Source organism: Phoenix dactylifera, unplaced genomic scaffold (genome assembly GCF_009389715.1).
Source record: "Phoenix dactylifera cultivar Barhee BC4 unplaced genomic scaffold, palm_55x_up_171113_PBpolish2nd_filt_p 000319F, whole genome shotgun sequence".
NCBI classification, from domain to species: Eukaryota; Viridiplantae; Streptophyta; class Magnoliopsida; order Arecales; family Arecaceae; genus Phoenix; species Phoenix dactylifera.
Window position 1 is genome coordinate 82,990 of NW_024067788.1, and position 12,619 is coordinate 95,608.

A 12,619-nucleotide genomic window follows, 5' to 3' on the forward strand; every position below is an offset into this window, starting at 1 on the left:
ACTGCAGAGGATCCAAACCGGAAACACCAACCCTCTCATTCAACTTCCCAACCCTAACCATAGTCGACTTTCTGGTACAGAATGGGTCTGCAAATATAGATAATTATAAAAAAAAACTTGGTTACTTAAGTAATTTACTCAAAAGCTAAGACCATTTAATTACCCCAGTTTGTCGCGGTCTAATGGAAAGTTCTCCGCCATTGTTCCCTCCCACCCGCCATCCTCTCTCTCGTCCTAACCTCCGACCTCTTCGCGAGGGAAGAGAAAAAAAATCCCCAGATATACCCCAGCGCTCTCAAAAATAACAAAAAACCGGAGAAAAGAAGATAAGAGAACCCGATGAAGAATATTTTCAAAATCCACAGGAAAGGCCCCCACCGATCCAATGAGAACCCGTCCCCCCCCGCCGCCGCCTCGCCGGCGTCTCCGTTGACCTCCTCCCTGTCCCCCTCATGCGCCTCCGACCACCGTGCTGCGGCGCACGCCTCGACGGCGGCGACGCCCTCCCAGCCGTCGCCCTATCCGGCGGCGGAGACCGCGCGGCCTCCGCCTGGGGACCGGCAGGAGTATTTCTCGTCGTCGTCGGAGGAGTTCCAGGTGCAGCTGGCCCTCGCTATCAGCGCGTCCAAAGAGGAGTTCAGGAATGATCCCGATGGTGTGCCGAGTCTGGGAAGGCACGGGATGGATCAAGATCAGGAGGAGGGGACCGCGGATTCGCTCTCGCGGCAGTATCGGGTGAGCTTTTGAATCTTTTCTTCTTATTGTTGGTATCGTGGGTGGACTTCTAAACTATGAATTCGAATTAGGGTTTGGGAATGGGGTTGCTATTATAAATTAGGGAAAGATGAAAGTTTTGGGGTCAAATTCACAACCTAATTCTTAAAGAAACGAGATTTTTATTTTTGTGGTTAGCAATTGAGAGCATTTTGGAACAGTTGTGGTTTCTGAGATGTTGCTTCACGTTTTAATAACACTCGTCTTTCCCCTGAACCTCGAGTCTGACTGGATATGTGGCTATGATATCACGCCTTATAATTAAAATTTTGTTTAGGTTTTAGGTTCTGCTTGCTTATTTGCATCCTGTTGTAGTTAATTTATGCTCTTGGTGATGAAATAGTGAGCTGAAATCGATGGAAGTAGAATACTTGTTGACATTTTCATGTTGGACTAGCTTTAATGCATGATTCGAATAAACTTTGTACAAGCTCTTGCCAATTCTGGTTCTTTTTATTAATTAGCATGCTGTTCGACCAGGAGAAAGGACAACACCATTATATATGTTCTTGAAGAAAGTGAAATAGGAACATGAGTGGCGAAAGATCCTATAGTAATTTGATTAGAATAGGATAGGTCTGTCGAAACTTCTGTCTTCACGTCTCTTTTCACTTTATAATATGTGGTTGCTACTAGCACTTTAAAACGGCATTTGGCATTGCTCTTGGAGGGTGAAATACTTTTTGGGATGATTCTGAGGTGTTTGGTGAAAATTTTGACACAACTTTCTACTTCCTCCAAAGTTGAAAAAATCTACTAGGAAAAATCTCCAATTCCGGCAAAAGTTCTACCTAAGACATATTGGGAAGTTGAAAGTACTCATTGTAATAATATAATATAATATAGTGTAGTATGATATAATAATATTAGTATTAAAATATAATAATATGATGATATTATAATATATTAAAACAATATATCATTATTAAATTACATTATATTATATAATCATATTGTATAGTGCAATAATATTACTTTATTATCAGATTATGATTATCATTTTTAAGAACACAATATTATTTTATAATATAATATTATTATAAAAAATGACATATATTGTTGTTTTATAATAATATTATTTTATAATAATATAAAAATATTTTTATATTGTTATATTACATATTATTTATTTAGAAAATATAAAAATAAATAATTTATAAATTAAGAATACTTTAATAGTTTTAAATAGTATAAACAGTTAGACAATTGGAAGGACTATACAATTTCTTTTATTGTTATTTTCTAATACTAAAAGTACTTTTTTAGTTTGGTTACCAGACAAATGTTAAAGTTTCATGACACTTCAAAAATGTAGTTAGCAAACAACAAGCAACTTTTTATTAAAAGCTGTGTTAGCGAAAGTTCTAATACCAAAAGCTCTATTGACAAAAGCCCTACTATCTACAGCACTACCAAATGGGGCCAGATTATCTTTTTAAAATGTTCCAATGGATGGAGCATCCTCATGAATTTAAAAGAGTTTTCTGAAACTGTAATAATTCAACTGTTGGTTACAATACTAGTGCTTATGTTCTTGGCATGCAGGTATCTATCTATTCGTCTATGGATGCATCGTCATGTGCATCTGTGTATCTTTATTTTATTGACATCTGTGAACAGCATGTTCCTTATAAGGCTCTTTCTTTTATGGAACTAACTGTAGTGTTTTTCCCAATATGTTGACTTGCTAGCCCATTTGAATTTTTGTTTGCATCTTCTCTATTGATTCACTTTCGTCTATTTTGATTTGCATCTGCTGTGTCTTCTAGGACTATAATGTGCTTGACTATAATGAGAAGGTTGCTGATGGGTTCTATGACATATTTGTGCTCACAACTGATTATTCAAGCGAAAGAAAGATGCCATCACTTGTGGATCTCGAAACAAGCATTGGAGATCTTGGTTTTGAAGTTATTATAGTCAACCGTGCAATCGATCCTGCCCTTGTGGAGTTGGAGCAAATTGCACAGTGCATTTCATTAGGCTGCCCTGTTGCAGAGACTGGGATTTTGGTGCAAAGGATATCTGAGCTTGTTACAGATCATATGGGTGGTCCTGTAAGGGATGCAAGTGACATGTTAGCTAGGTGGATGGAGAAAAGCATTGAGTTACGGACGTCACAGCAGACTAGTTTATTACCGATCGGTTGCATAAAAGTAGGTTTATCTCGTCACCGTGCACTACTTTTCAAGGTTAGTGTTCCCTTCTCTTATGGACTCTTTAGGTTACATTGGTGCTCCCCTGTCTACAAGTCACTTTATAGCAGTTTTTGGTATATTAGTTGCTTGTGTATTTGTTATAATATTTTGGAATAACCAATGGTGACATGAGAAACTGTACAGTCAGTGTTATATTATGTATAAAGGCAATGCATTTGTTAGTATAACCTAACTTTATTAAGAGCTTATATACAAAAATAGTTTTAGTAATTTCAGATTGTAAGAAGCCCTACATTTAAGTTGCAATAAAGGAAATGATGTTGATGCATTAGTGCATTGGTAAACACCCTGGATATTAGTAGCTGGGGCCTTTACGCTATTACGGGCTTGTACCATGGCATGCCATGGCCAAGAAAGAGTTTTAAGTACCATCTATACAACTTGAAACGGAAAAGTTATAGTTTGACTTGCATGCCTGCAAAATGAAATGGTATCGTGCCAGCCTTGGAAATTTGCTCTAAGGATTGACTTTGACATCATTTTTCTTTTTTCTTTTTTCTTTTTGTGCTCTGTTATAACACTGCATCACTTAAATATGCATTAAAACCATATACTCCATGACAAGGATCATTCATCCATTTCCTTTTTGAAGGGTTTGTATGTTATGGCCATTATAGCAGAAATCGGAATCAAATTGTAGAATACAAAATGTGTCTCCAGATTTCTTTAATATAATTTTGTTTGTGCAGTGAATATGTATATATTGCTGATTAGCTGAATACTGAACTGTCCCTATAGAGCACGAGGACTTCATGGATTGAGAAAAGGGAAAAGAAAACAGTGTATAACAGATTTTTTTCTTCGATGCACAAAAACAATTTAGTGCCATTCATTTACAGCAACTGCAAGATTGAGATAAAAAGAAAAGAAATAACATTTAGGGGACAGAAACTCTGGAAGCTCTTCATTTATTCCAGGGTCAGCAGAGCTCGCAGAGATGGGAAAAGAGACTTGTTATTTGTTGTCTGTATTGCAGTGTTACAACTTTTTAATGTGGAATTATGTTTCAAGAAGGATCTTTGTTTCTATGAGTTTATAAAGATGAAGCTCTCCTTTTGTTAGGAACTAGATATTTTGGCCAAATATCTCACATTCAGTTTTCTTTGTCTAGTGGATGCTTAATCTCATCTGATCACTACCACACTTGAATGCAGATTCTTGCAGATTATGTTGGCATACCATGCAAACTTGTTAAAGGGAGCCACTACACTGGTGTTGATGATGATGCTGTCAATATAATTATGTTGGGTGATGGAAGGTTTGTATTTGCATCTATTATGTGTTATTCATGTACTTCATTGCCTTAGTTACTTCGAAGATGTAGTGTTATACATCATTTAGAAATTTTCCTATATGAAAATAAGTCTCTTTGCAAGGTACTTATTTCTTATAATAGCGACATTTCTAATTTAATTTCAAGTTCAAGAATGATAGCTTCAAGATAAAATCATCTTTCAACCATTCTTTATATTTTATTTACTAGAACACTGAAGTGTCATTAGTATTTTGTATTGCCCAAGATACTTTTTCCTTATCTTAATCTTTTTTTTTGAAGATGCACCACATTGCATAAAATCAAATAATATGTCATTGGCATTATAGTTATAAAATAGTTTATTTTATTGAATATTTTGTGTGCTCATATTGATAGAGATGCAAACATTGTAAATTTTTGTAGGTATGTATATATGTTGTTTGTGTATGTGTGTGTATATATACACACAGTTAGGCATACATATATACTTATATGTATATCTATACACAATATATATACATACATATATTTTATATTATATTAAAATATGGTTGCAAAAGATTTTTTTTTCTGATTTTTGGAAAGAGAAGAGAACAAAGTTCCCGAGTTACTAAAGATTGGTATGAGTATCAAGTTGTTGAAAATAATGGGTTGTTTTCTTGAGTAATATGAAACCGTTACCTTTAAACCTATCTAATTCAATGACTAATATTAAAATAATGGGTTGTTTTCTTGAGTAATGATTTTTTGGCGGGGTCAAAGAAATGATGGGAATTGGATTTATTAGTCTATTTTAGATTGTGAATATTAAAAGTAATTGGTGAAATTTATCATGCTCTCTGCTGTTTGGGTTTTCCTGCTGATGCCTGGGTGTTGCATACCCCATTTCTTTTTGCTATCATTAATAGCTTTGCTCCTATGGGTGACTAACTTGTTTTAGGTCTTCAACTTAAGAAATTAGCTAGTTGAGTATTTCCGTTGTAAGTGTTATTGCATTGAAATCTTAACCATCATGTTACTATTGCCAATATTCCTGGTTCAAGTTTAGTGAGTAAAAAAAAAAAATGATGAGCCTTGGATTATGGGCCTACAATCTTTGGATATGTTGCCTGCTCAAGTATTATAGGCTTTAAAACCACATGGCATAAAGTGACTTGTTCCTTGGATATAAAGATATGCTCCGTCTTCTTTGCTTTTTGAGCATTGTGCTCACTTTTCCAAAAAATATAAAAAAAAGGTTTTTTGCATGAATACCCTCCTAAATATCAAATTTTGCATAAATATCCTTCCAAAGTTTATATTTGTATGTATACCCTTGTAAAACACTTGTTTTGCTATTCTACCCTTTTTTTATTTTTGTTTTTGCATATGTAACCACACTATCTAACGACATTAAAAAAATTAACAATTTCAAATTAAAATGATTAAAATATCCTTAATGGGTAGACGTGCAAATAGATCGCGATCCCAATAGCAGGAGAAAAAGACAGGGACAATAGCATAATTTTAAAATTTTATTTTATTTTTAATTAATATAAATATGATTTTTCTTAACACCATTAGAACAACTGTTATATTAGAGGCATTTGTACAATAACAGAGTTTTACAAGGGTATACATGCAAATATCAATTTTGGAAGGGTATTCATGCAAAATCCGATATTTAGAAGGGTATCCATGTAAAAAAAACCCCCAAAAATTGTCCACTATGTTGTCTCAATTTATTTCAAATAGTTTCAAACAATTATTTAGATTCAACCCCTAGTGGACTAATCTATTCCTTGTTTCCATTCTTAAGCAGTTAATCGTGTAGAACCAATTAAGCCTTTGTTTGCTAAGACATAATAATTGATAGAAGAATTGCATTGAGACGATATTATTCTTGCATAATCTTGTGCATAATTGACATAGACTTTACAGTTTGTTTTACTGATTCGCATCATTGATTCTTTAGTTTTATAAAAAAATCTAAAAGCATGGTAGTTCACATATAAGCTGTGTATTAACATTCAAATAGGTGTATGTATGATAATTGTCAGAATTAAGTGCCAATCATCATTATTAATTGGTACTATTCTGTATTAGGGACTTTCTGGTTGATCTTATGGCTGCCCCAGGCACCCTGATTCCAGCAGATGTACTCAGTTCAAAAGATTCTGCCATGAATTCTTATAAGCCAATACTAAGCAAAAATGTAACTCCTTGGAGAGCAAGTAGTTCAGGTGAGGACTTATCTAGAGAAGAATCTTCATTTGGTGATTTTTCAGGTGGAAATAGCACTTCTGCTTTAAATGACAATAAGCTTGGAGATGCTAGACAAGAAAAAGAAATACCAGTACCTTCTGTTCAAAGTGCCTATACTGGTACAGCATTGACTCTCAGTGGAAGCAGTTCTAGTAGCAATATGAGTTTGTTTTCACAAGGCCAATCAAATCAGTTACCATGTTCTACCAGTGCAATGTCTTCAAAGCAGAAAGGGGTTATTGAGGTTCCCATGGATGGTGATAGTTCAAGGAATGAAAAGTTGAGCACAGTTCCAGATTCACAAAATACTGTGGACTCCAGAAACCTTTTTGCAGATCTGAACCCTTTCCAGGTAGTTGGAGTTGGCAAAAGTTCTACACCATTCAAAGCAACTGATATTAGAAACTCTGGATACCAGAGATGTAGAGAGAACATTGTCTCAGGCCCTGGGAGACCTCAACGTCCACTGGTTTGGAAAGGCCAGTCTGCATGCAATGAGGTTTCTAACACAAAGCAGTACAAATTTGTGGAGGGCCCCTTGCCACGGAAGAATTATGATCTTAATGCATCATCATCTCAAGTGCCAAACTCTTCTGGAAATATACATTCAGAAGGTTCTGATGACAATATTGCTCGAGTTTCTGGTATTTCATGCTCTGCTGTTGTAGCTACGCCTGGCAATGAGATGACTACTAGTTCTACGCAAACTACAGGCTGCCCTTCCTTTGAGCTTAGTACTTCAAGCACTGGTTCAGAAAAGAATCAGCATAGTGAATTGGATCATGGCTATGTTAATGCCTGGGCAAATAAACCACTTATTCAGTCATCCGGAGACAAACATAGAGGGCAAGATCATGCAAGTGGGTTGCTTTTGCAAAGTAGCATGCTGCACCAAATAAAGGAAGATGGGAAGAATGTAATTGGCAAACATGTTCTGAAGAAGTGCCAATATGATAGATTTATGGGAACAATTATGGAATCAAGGGATCAAGAATCCTCAGCTTCTCCATCACAAATGAGGCCGAGCAGGCTTGATTCTATGCTAGATGAGGTATCGGAATTGGAAATCCCATGGGAAGACCTTGTAATTGGCGAAAGGATTGGATTAGGTATTTTCTTAACTGGAGCTTAGCATGAGGAAATTTTGATAGATACCTCTTCTTGGGGTGCTCTTTACTTTTATTTATTGAAAGTTATATTACTCACATGAAGCCTATTAACCCAGAAATCCCAAACTAGATTCTTCCAAGGATGTTGTATAGCAGCTATCTTTTAAGTAATATGGTAATTTAGTTTTTAACCACTTTGAGGTCATATTTTCTGAGATTTCCCCCTATTGTTTGCATAAAATGTTCTTTCTACTGCTTCTGTAATGTTTTTCATATTCTTAACTCTTGTTTGCCTCATGGGAAAAATGGAGGTGGGAGTGGGCTTTTCTTTCACATTCAAGAATGTCTTCTTTTTGAGGAACTAATGAAATGCCATTCTTGATTTTGTGAATAGGTTCATATGGGGAAGTGTATCGTGCTGATTGGAATGGAACGGTGAGTAGTCTGTATTGTATTGAGTGTAGTGATTTCTAACAGGATACACCCTCCTAAAAATGATTTGAACAGAGAGGAAAATCATATGTTCTATTTTCAATTTCTTTTCTTGGTTAGTCTTTTCTTTGTGGGAAAGTGATTGCAGGATCAGCTTGTTTTCCATTGTCATTTTTGACCAAATTTGTTATGTAATAGTTTGCTCTCTTTAGCCGTTGAATCAGTTTTGAAAAGAAAAAAAAAAAAGAAGAAAAAGCACCAGACAAAGAAGAGGGGGACGGGAGGGCAGTGTCTTTTTGTTGTTGGTTGAAAAGAGGCTGGTTATACTCTTCATTGTCTTTTATGATTTCAGATATTTCAAATTATTTAGAGCTAAATTCTTGAATATGGGTGTACCTGATAGGCAGGTAGTTACATTTTTAAATGCTTTAGTGGTTGGTCGTATAAGTGGCAACCTTGCAGTTATGCTGACATCGGACATGTCCAAACTGGCATGAGTGATTTTGCTACATTTGGCTGTTTTTGTGCTAATTCTGTATTCTCATTCTTCTCAAAACTGCATTATCATAGTACCATTACCTTTGACTTAATGATGACTTTGTGGTATACTCTGTATCTTTGCACTAATTGAATCATGGAACAGAAGATGAAAAATGGATGATTGGTTTCTATTTGGCTGAACTGGAATGAGTTTCAGTGTTTGTGGTCACCTCAAGAAATATGCAGTTTCAATGTGCTCTCTCTTCGTTCCCACCATCAACTCTGCCTTTTAATCTGTATTCTCTAATACATGATTAGTTGTGACTTTGTAATGTACAGGCAGTTTTTCTTATGTACTTTGACACCTTCTTATACCTGTCACTTCACTCATTGTAAAGGTTATCTAGAAAGTGGTTGAATTTTGGGTGTTGGTAACCCAATGTACTAGGCTTGAACTTCCATAAGTGGTTGCACCAGATTCCTTTTCACTGAGTGCCATCGTTGAGGGAATGATTTTGGGCACGACAGTTACGATTCTGTACCGGGAATCCTGGATCAGACGTGATTGTCTGGGCCCTTAGACACACTTTGGACCTTGATCCCCCCACTACCGGACTGTTCTTGGTATTGGTTGGTACTAATTGGTACCAAGTAGGATGGGCATTGACAGTAATCATTATGGATTGATACCAATTGAGACATGCAGAAAAGGCACCTTATTTCCTTTTTGCTTGCTGTTGGTGTTCAAGCAGGGGGATGAAATGGGGAGAGAGAAAGAGAGGACAAAGAAAGGAAAAAGCAGCAATAGAAAAATTTAAAGAATCAATATGAAGGAAAACATCAACACCTTACCTAACCCTAATTTATGACCAAAAATGAACATAAAATGCACCACAGACAGCAATTTAAAACATCAAAACAACGAAAAGAAAAACAAAAGAAAAATTGGCATCCTTGTGTGTACTGGGATGCCAATGTGTCACAAGTGTCTGTGCAATACCATCTTAGTGCCACACTGACTTGGACCCCAATCAATACTGGCATCGTAACCAGGACTTTGAACCTTGGTTTGAATGATAGAGACACTCAAGTTAAGTGCAGAATGATTGTTTCTTTCATGGTACATCGTACTGGCCCGAATTGGACGGTATAAGGCGTATCGTACCATACCGGTTCGGTACCGGTACTTGGTATGGTGGCACCAGTATTGTACCGATACTGTGCTAGTATGGCACCAGTACGAAGTCCGGTACCGAGACGACAAACTTTGGTTTCTTTCTTTGAATTGCTTGATTGAAAGTAAACAAATGGGCATGTCTTTTCTGTTTTCTGCTGGCTGCTAGGCATTTTGACTGTACTTCATTAGTAAAATACTTTTTTATAGCACCTCAAGGAAGGTCATCAGGAAACACTTTGAACTACACTGTTCTGACATTTGGACTTTTGAAATATAGACTCATGAATAGGCAGAATTGAAGCACATTTTTCATGTACCAGTAATGGTTAGCTATCCTAAATTCCTAATCGTTAAACTTCATCATAAATTTTTCATTAATCATTTCTGAAAGAGCTAATGGTATAGTCAGAGTTAAACATTAAAACGTGCCAATTCAATATCAGTTAATTATTAATTGACATGCATTCCTTTTGTTTTTCAATGACAGGAAGTAGCTGTAAAGAAATTTTTAGATCAAGATTTCTATGAAGATGCTTTGGATGAATTCCGGAGTGAAGTAAGTGTCTTTTTTTTTCTAAATGTGTACTCGATGTTCACAACCGTTCTTCTTGAAGTTTTTCATGGTCTTCTGCTTAAATTGTTATTATACATTAATAATGAATAACATTTCACTAATATGACAGTTTCTTTGGTTAGGTGCGGATAATGCGCAGGTTGCGTCATCCAAATGTCGTTCTTTTCATGGGTGCTGTTACTCGGCCCCCAAATCTCTCCATTGTTACAGAATTTCTCCCAAGGTAAGACAAATTTCCATTGTATTTTACAGTACTTGAATGGAGAGTATTATGAAAGAACTTGCTAAATTCAACTGTCTAGAGATTACTGGACACTGAAGATAAGATAAACCTGGTCCTGCATTAACTTTGGTTTGCTGAAGATCACCTTGGGAGCCAGTGAAGATTCTATAGTTCTAGACATTCTTTTCTGACTTTTAGCTTTCCTTAGTAATCTCTGAAACGAGACCTTGTCCTTTTTGCACTTCTGAAAATGAAGATCACCACTTGAGGACCTTTTCCTTTGCAGCACCATATCATTTTCATTATCACAAAAGAGAAATCCTTGGACACCTAATCTTAAAAGTTGCATCTCCTTTTTATTTTAATTTTAACATGTTGATGAATGTCCACCAGAATAGTATTGGTAGAACCATCCTACATTGGTAGTGGCAATATGTTTAGTGAGACATGTTGAACGGGCTTTATTGTTAGTGCAAGTAAACTTCCTCTTATCTGTCTGATAGATTAATAATGATTTAGCGCCTGTTTTATTTTCTGAAAGTAAATACGAGTGCAAGGGAGAATCCCTTTATAGGCGTAACTATCTAAATTATTAGATGCACAGTGGAGGGGCAAAAAATGGTGAGACATGTGATTCAATGGAAGTTGTAGTTTTTCCTGTTCATTGTGAACCAGTTGGTCTTTGCGGCAAACTTGATCATCTAACAATGCCACACCTGGCTGCGATTTCATTGAGGGCAGGGTCTTCATATAACCCATCTTGGTTTGTAAACTCATGGTTCACATGCCATCTATTGACGGTGGATCTGTAGGACTTGTGTTTGTCTTAAGCCAAGTGAATCCTTTGTTTCTGGTTTGAATTTGGAGAACCCAGTATAGGTACATAAGAAATATTTTTACTGGGTCTGTTGCAGTCTTGGAAGTGATTGGAGTCTATTTTCGGTCTGGTGGACAATTGATAATGTTTCAGCAGTTGTGGATGTGAATCCATAATAACCTGGGAGAGCATGGGAGATCTGGGAAGGTGGGTGGCATTTGCTAGAACAAGGAGTTGATTGAGGAATTTAGTGAGATAAGCTGGGTATATTGATCACCTATGGGGCAGCTAGCTTCTAGTTTCCAAGAATTTAGAGCTATACTTGAGTAGAGAATTGGGAATACAGCAGTGGCTGAAGCTGGATAAGGAGACACTGAAAATTGCTTCTGGTCTGATTAACCAATAGAAAAACCACTGAAGCTGGGACAGGTGGAGAGACATAGGGGCAATTGATATTTAAAGCCTTAGCATGAAGTGGGCCCTTTGTGGGCAGTGACTCAAGTTGCATAGGATGTGGTCTACTTTCGAAAATGGCACCAAAGCTTTTTCTGAGTTCAAGATCACAGTGGTTAGTCTAACATTACAAGTTTCTCAAAACCTAAATATACGTGCACACCGGCTCTTCATTGTATTGATTTCAGGCGGCTATTATCTAGCTGAATTCAGGACCTCTAGTGTTTCAGTACAAGTTTCTTGAAACCGGAACATGCATACGCTGACTCTTCATCGTGTTGATTTGAAGCAGCTATTTTATTCTAAATCCAAGCATTGTTATATGATTACTTTGAAAACCAGTTATCTTTGACTTTACTTGAACTTATATGTTCCAAAGATGACCTTTTCATCTTTGTCTGCCTTCATCTGTCCAAAATATATTGGAATTCTTCTTCACGTCAATAACAACATACTCATGCTGTTTGAATATGTAAGGGGTGATGATGAAGCAGTTGAACTCAGGAATGACCGTTGATGGCTTAAAAAAAGATTATTCTGTTTTCCTTCTTTTTTATAAACTTTTTCTCAGGCACTGGCTGTCCTCCTTAAGCGTGATGAACTTAGCCTTCTTTCCAGCTTTGTTTTTATTTCTGGCAATTATGATGACACTTCACTTTCCAGGTTCAAAAACATGGTATCATTCTTGTATTTCCTAGCTACCATGTGAGTTTCGGTTTGGCAGTTTCAGCTATTTTGGGAGTTTTGGCTTCATTTGGACATTTAATTGCAGAAAGTTAGAATTATAATAAATAAGATATAGAAAAATGGAAGAAATAATATAAATCAAGGAAATCTCATCATTTTGTATGGTTTGGACTAT

General features: G+C 36.3%; 1 protein-coding gene across 1 annotated transcript in view; it reads left to right on the plus strand.

Annotated features, from left to right (window-relative positions):
- Positions 1-211: 211 nt before the first annotated feature.
- LOC103712318 (serine/threonine-protein kinase EDR1-like) overlaps positions 212-12,619 on the plus strand; it is a 30,361-nt gene continuing 17,953 nt past the window's right edge. The window contains exons 1-7 of the mRNA XM_008798806.4: positions 212-735; positions 2,544-2,966; positions 4,148-4,251; positions 6,334-7,601; positions 7,996-8,036; positions 10,178-10,246; positions 10,387-10,487. Of these exons, the coding sequence (XP_008797028.1) occupies positions 340-735; positions 2,544-2,966; positions 4,148-4,251; positions 6,334-7,601; positions 7,996-8,036; positions 10,178-10,246; positions 10,387-10,487 (2,402 nt within the window). The 5' untranslated portion in view covers positions 212-339. The remainder of the gene's footprint in view (positions 736-2,543; positions 2,967-4,147; positions 4,252-6,333; positions 7,602-7,995; positions 8,037-10,177; positions 10,247-10,386; positions 10,488-12,619) is intronic.